We start from the raw sequence: 21,177 nt of genomic DNA on the forward strand, positions 1-21,177 counted from the left end.
ATTTAACATTATGAGGGGGATAGATAGAGTTGACATGGATAGGCTTTTTCCATTGAGAGTGGGGAAGATTCAAACAAGAGGACATGAGTTGAGAGTTAAAGGGCAAAAGTTTAGGGGTAACATGAGGGAGAACTTCTTTACTCAGAGAGTGGTAGCTGTGTGGAATGAGCTTCCAGCAGAAGTGGTTGAGGCAGGTTCAATGTTGTCATTTAAATGTAAATTGGATAGTTATATGGACAGGAAAGGAATGGAGGGTTATGGGCTGAGTGCAGGTCGGTGGGACTAGGTGAGAGTAAGGTTTCAGCACGGACTAGAAGGGCCGAGATGGCCTGTTTCCGTGCTGTAATTGTTATATGGTTATATGGTTATATAATATCAGTTATATTTCTTGTATTAAAATACTGTTATAAATGGAATGCAAGTTGTATAAAGGTGAGATAATTCTAATATGAAACACCACATATTTCAGACTTCCCAAGGATCATTGTGTATTTGTTTTAATAATGTTGTTTTAAATCTACAGTTACACAGCTTTAAAACCTGAAGAAACTGTTTCTGTTTACTTCCATGCAATATTGTCAAAGGATTTTACATTCAATCCAGATAAAGATAAAGTATTTATAAGATCTGGGAGTCTTGCTCAAGACTGGGGCACAAACGTATGTGAAATGACTAAAATCAAGTAAGTTTTTACATTTGGTTAAAAGTTTTCAAGCAATGTTTTGTTTTTGCTTGCATTTATCTTGAATGTTAGAATAATGAAGAATATATTTGCACATTTAGCCTTGCATTACACAACCCCACTGAAAGAACTGCTTTTGTCATGTTTGATCTTATGTTATCATCAATTAAGCTGAGAATTGTTTCTGAAAAGACATCAACGTGAAAATTGTCTTCCATTTAATTGCCAGTGGTTCTGCAGAATACACAAGTTTTCTGCAGAATACACAACACTCACATTTATCTGATTCACACGAAAAGGTTAAATTTGCCAGTCAAGAGTATCCTAGAGCTACGAGAGCAACAGAGCTTTGCAGTGACCTTGTTGCTTAGCCTTGACTGGGAAGTACTGAGAAAGCCTTTAGCAGCGAGGAAAAAACACATCTTCACAGCTTAGTTATCTGTCAAACCATCAAGACTTTAGAATGCTTCAGAATGTTACTGATCTTCATAAGCATTCAAAAAAACTATTAGAAATGAATTCACATATTAAAGCTATTAAATATAAAATAATTTCTAATTAAAATTGATCTCAGAGATAAATTAATTATTTTCTTTTCCTGCACAATTGGGTGTTTGACGGTTTTTTATAATGGGTTCTATTGGGTTTCTTTGTTTTGTGGCTGCCTGTAAAAGAAACGAATCTCAAGGTTGTATATAGTATACATACTTTGATAATAAATATACTTTGAACTTTAAAACAGCGTAATTCTGACCTTTTGTGCTTGCAGCTATTGTTTTCTCTTTTGAAATGAAATGGCTGATAGAGGATTCTTGAACAGATTTTCACGTGGAATTTCATTAATTTGACATAGTACAGTCGGCCCTCCTTATCAGTGAGGGATTGGTTCCGGGACCCCTCGCGGATACCAAAAAACGCGGATGCTCAAGTCCCTTATTCAATCTGTCTAAATGCGGTGGACCTTAGGACCCAGCGGAACCCCGAACCTTATTTCACTAGTCTCAGTGTGGTGGATATTAGGACCCGGCGGCAGAGCTTTGAATCCACAGTGTTTCTGTTCACGAAAATAATCACGATCGCGATTTAAAATAAAGTGGAAATAATAAAGCGATCGGAAGGAGGTGAAACACCATCGGTCATTGGGAAAGCATTAGGCTACAGTCAGTCAACGATTGGAACAATTTTAAAGGATAAAGTGAGAAAAGCCCTGCCCTGATTAAAGCTACAGTTATTACTAAGCAACGCAGTGGTTTAATTATTGGGTTTTGGGTTTTTGATCCTTCTCATCAACCCGGCAGGGATCGAGAGCGCTCAGGAGCGGTCTGTCACTGGATCGAACTCGGGAATTTCCGTTCCCGAGCCTGGCGCTGAAACATACGTTTCTTAAGAGTGTTTTATATGCATAGAAAGATAATATATATACTATATACTAAGACAAACGTTTGACTAACTGATACTAAATAATACCGGATGTACCTGATCTGACTTACTAAGAACTTCCGGTTTTTTTCGGTCCTGATCCATGGTAACCTACGCACATGCTCCGGAATACTTTAAATCATCTCTAGATAACTTATAACACCTAATACAATGTAAATACTATGTAAAATAGTTGTTATACTTCATTGTTTAGGGAATAATGACAAGAAAAAAAAAGTCTGTACATGTTTGAACAACAAGTGCTGGAAGAGCACTTCTGGGTTTTCTCGATTCGTGGTTGGTTGAATTCGCGCATGCGGAACTCGCGGATAAGGAGGGCCAACTGTATAGTTATATGTTAGCCATCTTTGGATCTGTCAACAAGTTTGAGATTTCCACATTGGATATGCTTGTGATAAAGTTCAAAACTTGCAAGCATCTACAGGGATACATATTGGCAGTATGCTGAGGCTCAGCTGATAATCCTTGAGGCACTTCACAAATGTAACCTGCCATTCCAAACACAAACTGGTGACTCAAACTCTGTTTCGTTGGTTTACTATTTCTCAGTCCTTGTTAAAATAATGAAATAGATGTTCAGTGAACTCCTGTGCTGTGGTAGCAGGTCTGGGCGAGCACATTTTCAAAGAGTCGAAGGACAGCAGAGATCATGGGGGGAGCAGTGAGAGAGGGTTTCACTGAACTCCTCACAGAGGGGGGGGCAGCGAGAGGGTTTCAGTGTGAGAGGGAACACAAAGTAGATTTTCAGAATTAATTGCTGTCTAGACTTGCTCATGTTGCCTATCTGCCGGGACTTAACCTTTCCAGAGTGGATGGTCAAAAGAGTAGCAAGAAGGTTTCAGGTGGTGTACATCTCTGGAGCATTTAGTCTACCTTTGACAGCCTACTGTTTAAAGCTTTTGTACTGTTTTTAAATGCCTTTGATAAAGATGGTTAAAAGCAATCTAAATAGTTGCAAAAATGTTATTCGTATTTGAAATGCAAATAAATATATACTTTAAAATGCTGACAGATAATTAAAACATATTTAAATCAACTTACCTATTCCAGTCTCAGTTCCACAAATGAGTAAATTTGCCATTTGTATGTTAGCCAACTGCTGGGTGGAGTTAAAGTATGTTCAGCCTTTCTCCTTAGTACACTGGATGCTCAATTGCTTGTTTTAATGGTAAGTGCATTGGGTGAGAAACACATCATCTGCACTGGATTCTGACCAGCTTATCTCAGACTTGGCTTTGCTTGTATGGAAGTTAGAGACTAAAAGAGTTGTGGAATGCAGGAAGCAGTTGAGTAAAATGAAGCTTAAGTTAAAAAAAAAGACTGCCAGCAATTAATTAACAAGTTTAAAGTGAAATACCAAGGACACCTTACCTTTTTTCAGAATTGGTGATGCCTTTCAATGTAGTGTCAGTTCTTATTAGTTTCGCTCCTCAGCCTGTTCATGTCCCAAGTCTGAACTGGATGGTGAATGTTAGACTTTTACATTTGGCTGAACTGTTTCTGTCAGTCAGTTCCATCTGACCCATTGTTCCAAACCTCAGATACCAAATCTGATCAAATTCCTTCTGAAAACCCATTTGTTTGGAATGCTTGTTACATCTTCAAGCTCTGTCAAACATTAATTTCATGTTCATAAAACCATATTGACTTTGCTTAAATATATGATTTCTGGGCACCATGTTACAACACCCTTCATCCAATCTTGTATTGTCTATATTACTGATTGTTAGGCTAACCAGATCACCAAGTTGCTGACATTTTCCAACAAATACATGTAATATTGGATCATTTTTCTCAACAAATAAATGAGCAAGTCCTGACGAAGGGTCTTGGCCCGAAACGTCGACTGTACCTCTTCCTATAGATGCTGCCTGGCCTGCTGCGTTCCACCAGCATTTTGTGTGTGTTGCTTGAATTTCCAGCATCTGCAGATTTCCTGGTGTTTGTGTTTTTAAATGAACAAGTATAATATTTTTGTGTTATTTATTAAATTGTCTTCCCTTTATCTAGTTTTAGTTCTTGCGTGAAGATCTGATCACATTTTAGGTCATATTTATGCAGAAATAGAGAAAATTCTACAGGGTTCACAAATTTTCTAGCACCACTGTATATCACATTTAACAGTGCACACTGTTGTCCTGGTTTGTAGACCAAAAATTATCTTTCTGACCAGCCACTGAGCATTGATATTACTGGATCTAGGATATACTTAACACATTAAATGGATGATACTGGAAAAGTAAAAATAAATTACAATAACTGAACCATTTAAGAAAGCACAATAATTTATTTTTAATTGAAATATAGAAAAATTAACTATATTTCAAAACATTTGCTGCCTTAATTTCAAAGTACTAAGCGCTAAGGTCAAAAAGAGCAATTTGTCTCTATCATATGCTCACACTCACCTAAATATTTGGATACTTGCTCTGTGCAGTCTAATCTTTTATTGCTTTCTGTTTTATACTTGTAACTCCAATAAAGGGTTTGTTTATGTTTACATTAATAGCTTATTTAGGCCAATTATTTTGAAATTTTTGCTTCGCATCAACAGGAGTTTAGGAGAACATGGATACTTCATTGAGGGATGCCTTTACGCTCATAAAAACATCATTGGAAAAGTGCATCCTTATAAGTATGCAGTTGTAAATGACAATGGATTAGTGTTTGAATCCATTTATAAGTCGGATGGGCCAAATGATTGTGTTGTGAACCGCTGCTTACATATAAAAAAAGATTTGCTTTCTGAAAGTGGTAAGTAGCTAAGCACAATTAAATTTCTTACCAGTAATTTTATAACCAGTCTCATCTTCAAAATGATACTATATTACTGTCCAATATTTACACTTACACAAGGAAATAGAAATTTAAAACACCCTTTGTTCTTAAAGTTGGCATATGCAGTCATCTCTTGATATTTTGACCCTCTCAATTCATATTTCAATCTCAATATGCCGTGATCTTTCACTAAATTGCATACTGTTCCTCTGTGCCTATTACCTTGAATATGTCAGTGTTTTTACTCATTACAGTTTTGAAGTTACTTTGGAGAAGAGAGTAGTATGTAATAGACATCCTGCATAATTTCTCATGCTATGTTCTATAGTTGAGGTGTGATAGTCTGATTTGGCTTGAATAAAAGTACATATATTTTGATCCTGTGAAGCTTGGACTGCTTTTCTAACAGATCTTTTTGCTATTAATGCAGATCAAAAACAAAATCAGGAAACCTGAATTATAATACATTTCCCCACAGGCCTGTTGTGATTTGTGCAAAAGGTTCATCTTTTCCCCTTCCCTTGTATCTCAAATGTTTCAAAGTTTGACTGCTATCTCCTAGTAAAGGTAGAGCACCCTTTAACTGAAAATCCAAAATCTGAAACAGTTTTGAGCGCTGATATGACACCACAGATGGAAAATGCCACAAGGCAGTGGGAAGGTTCCCAGGTGATGGGCAGGTCTCTGCGCACCACAGTCAGTTTGGAGAAGTGATCTCACCTACCCTGATTGGCGCCTTGTTAGCGCCAGTGTAATGGAAATGGATTTCGTGTTTAGACCTGGGTCCCAACCCCAAGCTCTCTCATTATGTAGATGCAAATATTCCAAAATACAAAATCTAAAGTACTTCTAGCCCCAAGCATTTCAGACGAGGGTTGCTCAACCTGTATGTTTGTTTTGCTGTTTGTCACTGTCTTTTCTTTCTCTTTGCTTCTCTCCACTTTTCAGATGGTGATTTTCACATCTTAAAAGTTAACCTTTAAAGAATAATTTGACTGCGGTCTTGCAGACTTAAAGGCCTGAGCAGCCATACTCACTTGGTTCCATCTTCATACTAAATTATACAATGACTAATACATACAGTACATGGTTTTGAGTTTCCACAAACCATAGGGTATAAAGGCACATCAGGACACCCTGGATTTCAGCACTGCACTAGAAGACAATCTAGAATTGTGTCTAAACTCCATTTTTTATTTACTGGAATTACCTGGTGTGGGCTCTTACTTCTGTACTTTCTGATTCCAAGGTAGGATTGCAGCAACAAAATGTGACCTCGGTAACTCCTTTCTCAGATACTTTATTATGCAGATATCATTCTCCCAATCCCTATACAACCCTTACTGTCTTGTCTTTGATACAAAATGCTGGAGGGACTCAGCAGGTCAGGCAGCATCTATGGAAAGGAATCGAGTCAATGTTTCAGACTGAGACCCTTCATCAATACTGGGAAGGAAGAGTGAAGAAGCCAGAATAAGAAGGCTTCGGGAGAGGGGAAGGAGGACGAACTAGAAGGTGACAAGTGAAGCCAGGTGAAGGGGAAGGTAGGTGGGTGGGGGAGAGGTAAACAAAATACTCTGCAGATGCCGGGGTCAAAGCAACACTCACAACACACTGGAGGAACTCAGCAGGTCGGGTGGCATCAGTGGAAACGATCAGTCAACGTTTTGGGCTGGAACCCTTCGTCAGGACTGAAGAGGGAGGCCCTACAAAGAAGGTGGAGGGAGGGTGGGAAGGAGAAGGCTGGTAGGTGCCAGGTGAAAAACCAGTAAGGGGAAAGGTAAAGGGGTGGGGGAGGGGATAGGCAGGAAAGGTGAAGGAATAGGGGAAAGCACAATGGGTAGTAGAAGGAGGCAGAACCATGAGGGAGGTGATAGGCAGCTGGGGGAGGGGGAGAGAATTGCTGGAAGTTGGAGAATTCAATGTTCATACCAGGGAGCTGGAGAATACCCAGACGGTATATGAGGTGTTGCTCCTCCAACCTGAGTTTAGCCTCATTGTGGCAGTAGAGGATGCCATGTATGGACATATCCGAATGTGAAACAGAGTTGAAGTGGGTGGCAACCGGGAGATCCTGTCTGTTGTGGCGGATGGAGCGGAGGTGCTCAACGAAGCGGTCCCCCAATCTGCGTCGGGTTTCACCGATGTAGAGGAGGCCGCACTGGGAGCACCTGATGCAATAGATGACCCCAACACCCAACAGACTCACAAGTGAAGTGTTGCCTCACCTGGAAGGACTGTTTGGGGCCCTGAATGGTGGCAAGAGAGGAGGTGTAGGGACAGGTGTAGCACTTGCTGTTACAGGGATAAGTGTCAGGGGGGAGATCCGTGGGGAGGGACGTGTGGACCAGGGAGTTGCAGAGGGAACGATCCCTGCGGAAAGCTGAGAGGGGTGGAGAGGGAAAGGTGTGCTTAGTGGTGGGGTCCTGTTGAAGGTGGCGGAAGTTGTGGAGGATAATGTGCTGGATTTGGAGGCTGGTGGGGTGGTAGGTGAGGATAAGGGGAACTCTGTCTCTGTTGTGGTGGCGGGAGGATGGGGTGAGGGCTGAAGTGCCAGAAATGGAGGAGATGCAGGTGAGGGCATCATTGATGATGGCAGAAGGGAAACCACTATCCTTAAAGAAAGAGGACATTTGAGATGTCCTGGAATGGAAAGCCTCAAACTGGGAGCAGATGCAGCAGAGACAGAGGAACTGGGAATAGGGAATGGCATTTTGCATGTGGTAGGGTGGGAAGAAGTATGGTCAAGGTAGTTATGGGAGTCAGTCGGCTTATAGAAGATGTCAGTGGACAGTCTGTCTCCAGAGATGGAGACCAAGAGATCGAGAAAGGGGAGAGAAGTGTCTGGGATGGACCAAGTGAATTTGAGGGCTGGCTGGAAGTCTGAAGTAAAGTCGATGAAATTGACGAGCTCAGCATGGGTGCAGGAAGCAGCACCAATGTATTTGTCAATGTAGCAAAGGAAAAGTTGGGGAGCAGTACCAGTATAGGTTTGGAGCACAGACTGTTCACATAACCAACGAAGAGGCATGCACATCTGGGGCCCATGCGAGTGCCCATAACTACACCCTTGGTCTGAAGACAGTGGGAAGAGCCAAAAGAGAAGTTATTAAGTGTGAGTACCAGTTCTGCCAACCGGAGGAGGGTAGTGGTGGTGGGGAACTGGTGAGGTCTATTGTCCAGAAAGTAGCGGGGGGCCTTGAGGCCTTCTTGATGGGAATGGAAGTGTATAAGGATTGGACATCCATAGTGAAAATGAAACAGTCGGGACCAGGGAACTGGAAGTTATTGAAGAAGTGGAGGGCATGGGATGTATCCCAGATGTAGGTGGGGAGGGACTGAACTATGGGTGACAAAATGGAGTCCGGGTAGGCAGATACAAGTTCGATGGGACAGGAGCAGGCAGAAACTATGGGTCTACCGGGACAGTCAGGCTTATGATCTTGGGGAGGAGGTAGAACCGAGCAGTGCAGGGTGTGGGAATTATGAGTTTTGTGGCTGAGCATGGAAGGTCTCCGGAGTTGGGGGAGAGGGGTTGAAGTGAAAATCTGGGAGGTGATACGTGGAAAGGGTAAAACTGAAAGAAAGGGAATTTGATAAGAGAGGAGAGGGGACCATGAAAAAGGGAAGGAGGAGGGGCATCAGGGGGATGTGACAGGCAGGTTGGGAGAAGGAATGAGAAGGCAGCCAGAATAGGAAATGGAAGAAGAGGGAATGGAAAGGGGATTTAGCAGAAATTAGAAAAATGGATGTTCATGCCTTCAACTTGGAGGCTACCCGGACGGAATATGAAGTGCTGCTCCTCCAATCTGAGACTGGGCTCATCATGGCAGTAGAGGAGGCATGGACTGACATTTCAGAATGGGCATTTTAATTAAAATGGTTGGCCTCTGGGAAAACTTGTTGTGGTTGGAGCAAAGATGCTCAACAAAGCGATTTCCCCAATCTATGTCAGGTCATGCCTATGTAAAGGAGGCTGTATTTATGCATAATTATCAGCACAAACTTTTTAATTTTTGGAGTGTGAGAAAAAATTAAGAACAATTCCTTTAAAGTGAGCAAAATATGGCAAGCCCACTTAATTGTTTAAAGAAAGAGTAAACAAACACAGACTTAACTTGTGAAAACTTCTGATCAGTTTTAGTATTCTTACATATTTGTTCATTTCTAACTGAATGCTTTTGATTTACTCAGAATGGCATCAATACGATGATATCATATGTGCGCCTAATGCAAAAGGTTGGGGTTTACCGAATATCTTCAGAAGTGCAGAAAGGGATATAAAACATGGAAAACAACTAGCAGGTGAAATCATGGTGAAGTCAATATTTGATACCCTTAAAACATGGAACAATAGGAATCTGAAGGTTTTCCTAAAACAACTACAACATTTCTTTGAAGTTTATAAAAAACCGATGGTTTTTGAAAGAAAGCCAGTTCCCTGGACTTCCCTTTCCTTTGGAGAGAAACAAGTAAGTAAAATGACCAATGATTGGAGAGACTTGTTCTCATCAGCGATATACCAATGATTTATGTGTTTTTAATATGGAGGCTTGTGTTGAGAAAAATCCATAATACATGAAATGAATATTATTAATATGGAAAATTAGCCATTATTGAAAGGGAGAGCAGGTCTATATCTGCTTCTGTATTTCAGTTTCTAACATTCTAAAGCTGGTTGAAGTGCTTCATCTTTTTCTACCTGAACAGAATCACATCCTTTTACTTTGATAGCAGAACACATCAACAACAATTTCTATTTCTATGAGTAGTACTATTAAAATATAGATTTTTTTAATGGCATAGGGAACCATTTGGATTACTGAATCCATAGTGAATTAAAGTAGAACACATCTTTCATTCCCATTTCCCTGATCTTTCATTATTGCCCTGTAAATTATTCCCTTTCAAATATTGTCCAACTTTCATCTGAAACCTTGATTCTATTCCCTCACATTTATTGGCAACGAATTCTAGATCATAAGAAGGAAAGAAATTTTTCTTCTTAACCCCCTTATATCATTCTTGAATCACTTGTTATTCAAAGAGTTTTGTACTGTCTTCTATTTTTAGACACTTAAGATCCTATATCTGTAAAATCTTCTCACAAATTCTTTTGCTGCAGGGAAAATAATTCCAGTTTTTCCAATGTAACTTACTTTATACTTTATTGTCGCCAGACAATTGATACTAGAACGTACAATCATCGCAGCGATATTTGATTCTGCACTTTGCGTTCCCTGGAGTACAAATCGATAGTAAATATTAAAAATTTAAATTATAAATCATAAATAGAAAATAGAAAAGGGAAAGTAAGGTAATGCAAAAAAAACGAAAGGCAGGTCCGGATATTTGGAGGGTACGGCCCAGATCCGGGTCATTATAGCTCAAACTTTATAGCTAAAATCCCCTTATTACTGGAGTCATCCTGCTAAGTGTTTTGGGTCCTTTACATTTTTCTTAAGGTTAAATGAGCAAAATTGGACACAGCACGTCACTTCTGGCTTGACCACTGTTTTATACAGGTTTACCATAAATTTTCTACCTTTGTTTGTGTCCTTCAACATGTTTTGCTACTCTTCAAGAATTAATGCATAAATGCATCCCCATTGCAGTTCTTGCATTCTCTTTAAAAGCTGTGGTATTTAGCTGATATTGCCTCCGGCTTATTTTAGCAAAGTATTTCACTTCACTATTCTCTTTTAAATTTCACCAGTCGTCTATCTACACATTCAGTCAGCTTGCCTTTGTCTTCCGAACGTAAAAATAAACAACAGGTACTGAAAATCAGAAACAAATCAAAAAGAATGCTGGAAATGCTTAGCAAGTCAGATAACATCTATGAGGGGATAAATGGATTAACATTTCAGATTGGTGACATTTCATCAAACTGAGAAAATAAGCGTGAAGAGAATAAAGGGAGCATCTGTGATGGATTGTAGCTCAAGTGATACTGAAAGACACTTAATGATGGCACCATCTGAGAGAGCATGAAAGTTTGTAAATCATTGCTGATATGTCTGAGGAGAAGCAGGTAGAAGTTGAAGTGTAGAAGAGGAAAGAACAGAATAAACTCTTCAGCTGGATACAGGTATTGATTATAACTGATGTTTCGATGACAAACTCTGCCATCTCCTTCAGGAATGATGCCTGGGTATGTCTAGTCTAGTGGTATTTATACCCCCTTAGTCAGTCCCTCTCTTCCAATCAGGTTGCCACTCTCCCACCTTGCTCACATTGAATTCCAGTTTTTACTTGGAGCAGGACCTTCATCTTTGTTAAAATTCTTTTCCTCTAGTTCTATTTCAATGGCTTCCTTTACCAGGCGGTCCCAAAAGCAATTGGCATGGTACAGTGGCTTTGTACTGTCGAAATCAATCTTATGGCCATTGTGAACGCAGTGTTCTGCTACCGCTGATTTCTCCAGGTAAACCAAATGGATATACCTCCTGTGCTCCATGATGCGGGTTTCTACCATGTGTCCCATCAGGCCGATATACGCTGCTCCGCATTCACAGGGAATCCTGTAAACACCAGCCGACTTAAATCCCAGGTCATCTTTGACCTGCATAAACTGTGATGTGAGCTTCCTTACAGGCTTGTGGATCGTATTAATCTGCTATTTCTTTAGCATCCTGGCGCTCCTTCCAGAAACCATGGAAATATAGGGAAGTCAGGTGGTAGCGACAGGTTCCTCCTCATTGTTAGGTTTCCTGGTTTTCCTTTCAGCCCTTTTATTTCCTTCACCTTGTATCCATTCTGAAGGAACATTGTGCACAATCGTCTTCTTTCCTCAGGGAGACTCTCCAAGTCCGAAGTAGTTTTTGCATGGTTAATCAACATAGAAAGAACTGCTCTATATTGGGAGGCACGGTGGTGGCTGTTATTGTTGACGTATAAGTTAGTGTGAGTGGGTTTCTGATGGTCGTGGAACTACTGGAGTGGCTGGAGTCCATGAGGCCACACTACGAAGGTATCATCGATATATCTGAAGAAGCATTTGGGGCATATGGGTGATGAACTCAGGGCCCTCTCCTCAAAGTCCTCCATGTAGATATTTGCAATAGCTGGTGACAAGGTCAATCCCATGGCCAGAGAAAAGAGGTTCAAGAAAGAAAACTCTGAACACAAGAATATTTGCAGATGCTGGAAATTCAAAGCAACACACACAAAATACTGGAGGAACTCAGCAGGTCAAGCAGCATCTTCTTAGAAATGAATAAAAAGTCAATGTTTTGGGTTGAGGCCCTTCTTCAGGACTGGAAAGGAAGGGGGGAGACACCAGAATAAAAAGGTAGGGATAAGGGAAAGAGGTCTAGCTAGAAGGTGATTGGTGAAGCCAGGTGAGTGGGAAAGATAAAGGGCTGGAGAGGAAGGAATCTGATAGGAGACGGAGAGTGGACCGTAGGAGAAAGGGAAGGAGGAGGTAATAGGTAGGTGAGAAGAGGTAAGAGACCAGAGTGGGGAATAGAAGAAGATGGGAAGGGAAGGAATTTTTTTTTAAATGGAAGGAGAAATTGATATTCATGCCATCAGGTTGGAGGGTACTCAGATGAAATATAAGGTGTTGCTCCTCCATCTTGAGGGGCTGTCAAGTTGAGGCCATGGACTGACATGTCACAATGGGACTGATTCGTGATCTTTTATCAGAATTAGCCAGACAACAGGCAGCCTGACATTTCCCCATTCTACTCCCACTCTGACCTCTCTGACTTTGGCTTCTTAAGTTATTCCAACAAAGCCCGGTGTTAAGTTTGAAGGACAGCTTCTTGTCTTCCTATTCATCATGTTATAGCCTTCTGAGTTTAATTTGAATTCAACAATTTCAGATACACAGCCTTTTGCAACTGGCCAGTTCTGATGGAAACTAATCACTTGTAAAGTTTACTCTTATTCTGAACATTGGGTGGCACTGTAGCATAGCGGTTAGCATAACATTATTACACTGCCAGTGATCATTGATTGAGGTTCAATTCCCACCACTCCCACCACTCTCTGTAATGAGCTTGTACCTTCTCCCCGTGACCATGTGCGGTTCCTCAAGGTGTTCTGATTTCTTCTGACATTCTAAAGGATGTATAGTTAGGATTAGTCAGTGGTGGGAATGCTATGTTTACACCGGAAGTATGGTGACACTTGTGGGCTGCCAAGCACAATCCTCATATACCGTCTGGGTAGTCTCCAGCCCCTTGGCGTGAACATTGAATTCTCCAATTTCTGGTAATTCCCTTCCCCTCTCTTTGCACTTTTTTTACCGTGCCCATGGCCTGTTCTTCATCAAGTTATGGTATTGTTGCACTGTTGTAACTATATGTTATAATGATGTGGTTTTTGTTAGTTTTTCAGTCTTCGTCGTCTTGTGTTTCTGTGATATCACATCGGAGGAACATTGTATCATTTCTTAATGCATGCATTACTAAATGACAATAAAAGAGGACTGTGTGTCCTCATAATCTAATCTAATCTAATCCCCCATCCCAATTTCACTCTGCCCCCTCCCCCAGCTGCCTATCACCTCCCTTATGGTTCCACATCCTTCTACTACCCATTGTGCTTTCCCCTATTCCTTCTTCACCTTTCCTGCCTATCACCTCCCCCACCCCTTAAAACCCTTACTGGTTTTTCACCTGGCACCTACCAGCCTTCTCCTTCCCACCCTTCCCCCACCTTCTTTATAGGGCCCCTGCCCCTTCCCTCGTCAGTCCTGACAAAGGGTCTCGGCCCGAAAAGTTGACTGTTCGTTTCCACGGATGCTGCCCGACCTGCTGAGTTCCTTCAGCGTGTTGTGTGTGTTGCTTTGACCCCAGCACCTGCAGAGTATTTTGTGTAGCACAATCCTCGCTGATTTGACTTTGCGCAAAAACACACGTTTAGATGCTGATGAATATTTCGAACACTTTTTATTTAAGATTTCTGGGATCTGCAGAGTTTTGCATCACTAAAGTTTTGTAATTAATTCATTTTTTTTCTCTCCCTTTCTATGTTCTCATTGATTACTTCTGCCTGTGTCATTCAGTTGTTCTTGGCCTCACACTGTTACAAACATTGCTTTTGTTTTTTTCCAATTCTCTCCTCATCTTCTCTGAAATTTAAAGCATGTTTGATTTCCAACTTTTCCCAGTTTTGGTAAAGAGCTCCTGTATCTCCTGAAAGTGCTGAACTATTTATGGATGGTTATGACTGGTTTGAAAATTTGAAGAAGCAGGCAAAGTTATCTACTATTTCCTTTGAGGGGAAGATAGCAATTGCAGATATTGTGGTGGCAGAACTTATTTCCATGAAAACTATATCATTGAGCAAGATAGTTACTCTCCTAAAAACACAGTATGTTTGGCACAAATGAAATGAAGCCCTTTTTGGAAGAGGACACCATTATGCACAATCACTCTGAGGAATGTGAAAACTGCTTCAGGTTTCAAGGCAGCCAAGTATTTTAGTTATTTATTTTTTAAGAGACAGTGGAGAAAAGGTGGTTTGAGCTTCACTGCCCAACAATCCCGGATTTAACTGTAGCCTAATCATGGGACAATTTACAATGTCCGAGTAACTTCCTAACCTGTACGTCTTTAGACTGTTGGAGCAAACCAGAGCACCCAGAGAAAACCCACATGTTCCACAGGGAGAATGTACATACACCTTACATAGTATGCAGAGATTGAACTCCAAATTCTGATGCTATGAGCTGTAATAGCTTCGAGCTAACTGCTATGCTACCATGCCTTCTTTTTGAGGTAATGCTGAGAGTGAGCGTTAGCTTATACGTTTCAGTCGATTAGAGAACTCAAGTGTCACCTGGTGCGGATATAGCCCAAGTGCGGAGTGAGAAACAGTGAATTAGGTCGATAGTTCACAGACTTTAACGTGAACAGTGTTAAAGGGAAAAGAAAACAACAAGTGCTAGGCTAAACAGGGCCGTTAACTAAAGCTCTCAAATGGAAAACGAAGACTACACTGCAACTGAACAACTAAGAATAAAACGAATACCGCTAGTCTTCAGAGTCAGTTGACTTGACAGTCCAATTTCTCAGACAAGGCAGAAAGCAAGCAGGGAGCAAAGCATTGCTGTGTCCAAGTCTCAGCAAATACTATGATGGAATGAATGGAATTAAATACTATCACAATAAAATAATTAATTGATAAGTGCATATTCATGAACGCAATTGCCGAATCTGCTGCGCTGCCGAATCCGTGGCTGTGACATCAAGAGCCTGAAAAGCTATTCAATCTTTCAGTGATGCGACAATTTTACAAAATGGCCTGATAATAGAAGCTGCTCTTTCAGGATTATATCATGTCATTTATCACATCATTTATTCCAAGATGGCGCTGCATACGGCAGCCATGTTGCGAGCTCTGTACCAACTTTACAGTGTACTGCTAATTTCTGCAATTTCTTGTTCAAAAAGCTGATAGTCACATGAGATATGATTGACTGACTCTTCTGAACATCAGGCAGATAGCATTTATCCACTGTGCGTCGCCTTTTCTACATGGGGAAGCCTTGCTTACACGATCCATGGGAGGCTCATTTACTACACCGTCGCTACCTCAGAAGCGGCACCGGTGGCAAGGGAGAAGGGCCGATGTCCTAGCGAGGTGGAGACAGCGTGCTAATCAGTCACCGCTCCCTAGCATACACCTGGCTAACGTTCAGTCCCTGGACAGCAAGCTGTGCGACCTGAGAGCCAGAATCTCCTACCAGCGGGAAACAAAGAAATATAATGTTTTGTGCTTCGTGGAGACCTGGTTGATGGAGGAAATACCGGATCACGGCATCAAGCCCTCTGGGCTCTCCCTGTTTTGGGCAGATGGGTGTAAAAACCTCTCTGGGAAGAGTAAAGGAGGTGGGGCATGCTTCACGGTCAATAATGCTTGGTGCAACCCCCGAAATGTGTATGCCCTCAAATCCTTTTGTTCCCCAGGTCTGGAGTACCTTGTGCTGCTGTGTGGACCATTCTGGCTGCCTCGGGAGTTCACGGCTGTTATTATCACAGCTGCGTTTATTCTGCCGCAGGCTGATACTGACCTGGCTCTCAAGAAACTGTATGAGACCATCAGCACCCTGGAGACTGTATACCTGGAGGCCGCTGTCATTGTTGCTGGAGACTTTAATTGAGCATCGCTGACTAAAGTCTCTCTGCAGTTTTGTCAACACATCCAGGGGAGCACATGGGGAGAAAGCATACTCGACCACTTCTACTCTCCCTTCTGCAACGCTTACAAAGCACTCCTCCATCCACTGTTTGGAAAGTCTGACCACTCCTCCATCCTCCTTCTGCTCATGAACAGGCAGAAGCTGAAACAAGAGGTGGCCATAGTTATAACCGTCTACTGTTGGTCCAACCAGTCTGTTTCCCTGCTGCAGGACTGCTTTGATGGCGCCAACTGGAATGTCTTTCATGATGAGGATATCTTTGAGTTCACGGAAGGGGTCATGAGCACCTGGAAGTACATCGAGGTCATTGTCCTCCAGAAATCCTTCAGGGTCTATCCAAACCTGAAACCCTGGATCAACAGTTCTGTGTGCACTGCACGAGACAATTTGTGGAATTTGTTACCACAAGCGGCTGTGGAGGCCAGGCTATTGGGTGTATTTAAGACAGAGATTGATAGGTTGTTGATTGGCTACAACATCAAAGATTACAGGGAAAAGGCTGGGGAGTGGGGCTGAGGAAGGGGAAAATGAATCAGCTATGCTTGAATGGCAGAGCAGACTCGAGAAGGAGAAGGAATCCAAACACACAGAAAATGCCAGAGGAACTCAGCAGATCCAGCAACACCTACGTAAATGAATAAACAGTCGATGTTTCTGGTCAAGACCCTTCTCCAGTACTGGAAAGAAAAGGGGAAGACACAAGAATAAAAAGGTGGAGGGAGGTGGAGGATAACTAGAAAGTGATAGGTGAAGCTGAGGTGAGTAAGACTGATAAAGGACTGGAGAAGAAGGAACCTAATATGATTCCTGTCCTAAGCAAACCACCTTTGAGGCAGATTATTGATAATCAAGAGGAGGGGTGGGGGAGGTGAAAGGGGACCATCTCTGCAGGTGGGAAATTGATTTTGAGTTTGCATTTGGATTGGTCACAACTTAAATTAATAGTGGACCAGACTTGCTGGTCAGATAATCTTTCCCTGTTTCTACTTTGTGGTTTTGCATGCTGAGGTGGTTGCAGACAAGGTGAGAGAGTGAGAGAAAAAGTTGTCAGAGATGATTCGATGGTGGTGGTGCAGAGCTTGACAAGAGTTTGTACTATTGATAATGAGGATTCTTCCCATGATTGCTATTGGATGGCTGATGACCAAGACTTAAAGCAGGTGTCATTGGATATCAGGATAGTTCTCCTTTATCTGAAAAAGCTCTCGTATAAATGCATGGCATTTTTCATCACGCAGACAGATATAATGCTGTAAGTCATGTTAGGAATGTTGTGTTTGAAAATGGATATCATTTTTTCTCCGTGGCAGAATGCCTCAGAAAACTACCTTGTCTTCCTCACCACTGACTCTACCTGCATGTTAACTTTTTGATGTTCTGCACAAGGACTCCCAAGTCCCTTTGCATCTTAGATTTTTGGATTTTCTCCAAGTTTGGAAAATAGTCTGCACATTTATTTCTTCTACCAAATCGCATGATCATGCATCTTCCAACATTGTATCTCATTTGCCGCTTTCTTGCCCATTTTTCTAATTTTTCCAAGTCCTTCTGCAGCCTTCCTGTTTCCTCAACATTACCTGCCCCTCCACCAATCTTCGTATCATCTGCAAACTTGGCAACAAAGCCATCTGTTTCATCATCTAAGTCGTTGCTATACAGCATAAAATAAAGTGGTCCCAACACTGACCCCTGCGGTTCTACTAGTCATTGGCAACCAACCAGTAAAGGATCCTTTTATTCCAACTCGCTGCCTCCTACCAATCAGCCAGTGCTCTAACCATACTAGTGACTTTCCTGTAATACCATGGACTCTTAACTTGGTGTGCAGCCTCATGTGTGGCATCTTGTCAAAGGATTTCTGAAAATCCAAATATACAACAACCACTGCATCGCCTTTCTCTTTACTACCTGTAATCTCAAGGAGTTCTAACAGATTCTTTAGGAAAGATTTTCCCTTAAGGAAACCATGCTGACTTTGTCCTATCTTGTCCTGTGTCAGCAAGTACTCCGTAATCTCATTCTTAAAAATTGAATCCAACATCTTCCCAACCACTGAGGTCAGTCTAACTGGTCTATAATTTCCTTTCTGCTGTTTCCCTCCTTTATTAAAGAGTGGAGTGACATTTGAATTTTTCAGTTCTCCAGAACCATGCCAGAGTCCAATGATTTTTGAAAGAACATTACAGTTGGCCCTCCGTATCTGTGGGGGTTCCGGGACACCCCCCCCCCCCCCCCCACCGTGGATACCAAATTCCGCGGATGCTCAAGTCTCGTATATAAAATGGTGTAGTATTTGCATATAACCTACGCACATCCTTCCGTATACTTTAAATCATCTCTAGATTACTTATAATACCAAATGCAATGTAAATGCTATGTAAATAGTTGTTATACTGTATTGTTTAGGGAATAATGACAAGAAAAAAATGTCTGTACATGTTCAGTACAGACGCAACCATCGTAGCTCTTCTGGGAACGCTGATGCTGCCGCGGCGTCAGCCGATGCCGATTCTCCCGAGATCTTTAAGTTCTTGAGGCTGTAGCACTTTATGTAGCCAGCCAGCCATCCCTTATTAGCCTTAAACTCCTTCCTCTCGCTCACAACACAAATAGCGAACGAACGAGACGCGAGGCGAACAATGCTCAAACAATGAGTAATACTTTTAATCATCTCTAGATTACAGTACTTATAATACCTAATGCAATGGAAATGCTATGTAAGTAGTTGTTACATTGTATTGTTTAGGGAATAAGAAGAAAGCGAGAGAACTTCCGGGTTTTTCTCGGTCCCGATCCGCGATTGGTTGAATCCACAGATGCAGAACCCACGGATACGGAGGGCCGACTGTCCTAATGCCTTCTCTAATATAATCTCTATGCTAACTCTTTCAGAACCCTAGGGTGCAGTTCATCTGGTCCGGGTGACTTATGTACTTTTAGGCCTTTCAGCTTTTTGAGCATCTTCTTTCTTGTCATAGTATCTGCCCTTACTTCCCTCACCCCCTTCAACACCTGGCACACTGCTTGTGCCTTCCACAGTGAAGACTGAAGCAAAATACTCATTTAGTTCATCTGTTATCTCCTTGTCCCCCATTATTAAATGCCAGACCTCATTTTCTAGTGGTCCCATATCCACTGTCATCTCTCTTTTATTTTTATATACTTGAAAAAGCCTTTTCTATCCACCTTGATATTGTTTGTGAGTTTGCTTTCATGTTTCACCCTTTCCCTCCTAATGATTCTTCTAGTTCCTTTCTGCAGGTTTTTTTTAAAAGCTTTCCAATCCTCTATCTTCCTGCTAATTTTTGCTCTGTCATATGCCCTCTCTTTTGCTTTTACATTAGCTTTGATTTCCCTTGTCAGCCATGGTTGTACTATTCTGCCATTTGAGTATTTCTTTGTTTTTGGAATACATCTATCCTGCACCATCCTCATTTTTCCCAGAAATTCAAGCCATTTCTGCTCAACTGTCATCTCCTTCCAATTTACTTTGACCAACTACTATTTCATACCACTGTAATTTCCATTCGTCCACTTAAATACTGCTGTGTCAGACTTTACTTTCTCCCTAACAAATTTTAAGTTGAACTCAATCATTTGTGATCACAGCTCCTAAGGATTCCTTTACCATAAGCTCCCTAATCACCTCCGGTTCATTACATAACACACACTCCAATATAGCTGATCCAATAGTAGGCTCAACAACATGGTGCTCTAAAAAGCCACCTCGTAGGCATTCATCAAATTCACTCTCTTGAGATCCATTACCAACCTGATTTTCCCCAATCTACCTGCATGTTAAAATCTCCCATGACGATCATAAATTTGCCCTTTTGATACACCTTTTCTATTTCTCATTGTAATCTGTAGTGCACATGCCTTCTACTGTTTGGAGGCCTGTTAATAAATGCCATCAGGACCCTTTTACTCTTGCAGTTTCTTAACTCAACCCACAACGATTCAACATCGTGCAATCCCTTGTCACATCTTTCTAATGATTTGGTGCCGTTCTTTAACAGCAGAGCCACGCCACTCCCTGTGCCTACCTTCCTATCGCTCTGATACAATGTGTAATTCAGCTTTCAACTACAACCATCCTTCAGCCACGATTCAGTGACGGCCACAACATCATACCTGACAATCTGTAGAAGTGCAACAACATCACCCACCTTATTCCTTGTGCTCCATGCATTGAGATATACAGGTGTTCCCCGCTTTTCGAACGTTCGCTTTACGAAACCTCACTGTTATGAAAGACCTACATTAGTTACCTGTTTTCGCTAACAGAAGGTGTTTTCACTGTTACGAAAAAAAGCAGCGCGCGGAAAAAAAGGCGGCACGCAAAAAAATCAGCGTGCGATAAAAAGCAGCGCGCGCCACGAGCAGCCGCTCTCCCCCGGATTCGGAACTGCATTCTAGCCGGCATTGCTTAAACACGTGCCTGTGAGCAGCGTTTGCAAGATGAGTTCTAAGGTATCGGAAAAGCCTGAAAGAGCTCGTAAGGGTGTTACACTTAGTGTAAAACTAGACATAATTAAGTGTTTCGATCGTGGTGAACGAAATAAGGACAAACTGAGTTTGGCTTGTGGATGTTGACGAAGATGACGTTGAAGAGGTTTTGGCATCCCATGACCAAAAACTGATAGATGAAGAGCTGATGCAATTGTGAAAGGAAAGAATAACAATCAAAACCGAATGCAGTAGCGAACGGACCGAAAGTGAAGTCATCCAGGAACTGAATGTAAGGCAACTATGTGAGATTTTCACTGCAATAATAAAGTACGACTTTAATTTTGAAAGGATACGTCTCTTTAGGGCATATTTCCAGGATGGTTTGAGTGCTTACAAAGAACTGTATGATAGAAAAATGCGCGAGGCTAAGCAGTCAAGCAAACCTTCCACATCAGCCACAGCAGACGACGAACTTCAACCTTCGACATCGAGGCAGGCAGACATAGAAGAAGATGACCTGCCTACCCTCATGGAAACAGACGACGATGATATGACACCCCGGTGTCCCACCACCCCAAACCCTGGGCCGCAGACAGATACCGATCCGCGGAGAATGCAGCGGTAGCCGGGAGGCACCCAGCACATCTTTAAGAAAAAAAGCCGAAATAAA

General features: G+C 41.8%; 1 protein-coding gene across 1 annotated transcript in view; it reads left to right on the forward strand.

Annotated features, from left to right (window-relative positions):
• Positions 1–21,177, forward strand: part of LOC140187263 (E3 ubiquitin-protein ligase rnf213-alpha-like) — a 261,376-nt gene that overhangs the window by 40,359 nt on the left and 199,840 nt on the right. Inside the window, exons 5-7 of the mRNA XM_072242396.1 lie at positions 524–682; positions 4,677–4,876; positions 9,095–9,372. Coding sequence (XP_072098497.1) covers positions 524–682; positions 4,677–4,876; positions 9,095–9,372 — 637 coding nt within the window. The remainder of the gene's footprint in view (positions 1–523; positions 683–4,676; positions 4,877–9,094; positions 9,373–21,177) is intronic.

Source organism: Mobula birostris, chromosome 24 (assembly GCF_030028105.1).
Source record: "Mobula birostris isolate sMobBir1 chromosome 24, sMobBir1.hap1, whole genome shotgun sequence".
In the NCBI taxonomy this organism is placed as follows: Eukaryota; Metazoa; Chordata; class Chondrichthyes; order Myliobatiformes; family Myliobatidae; genus Mobula; species Mobula birostris.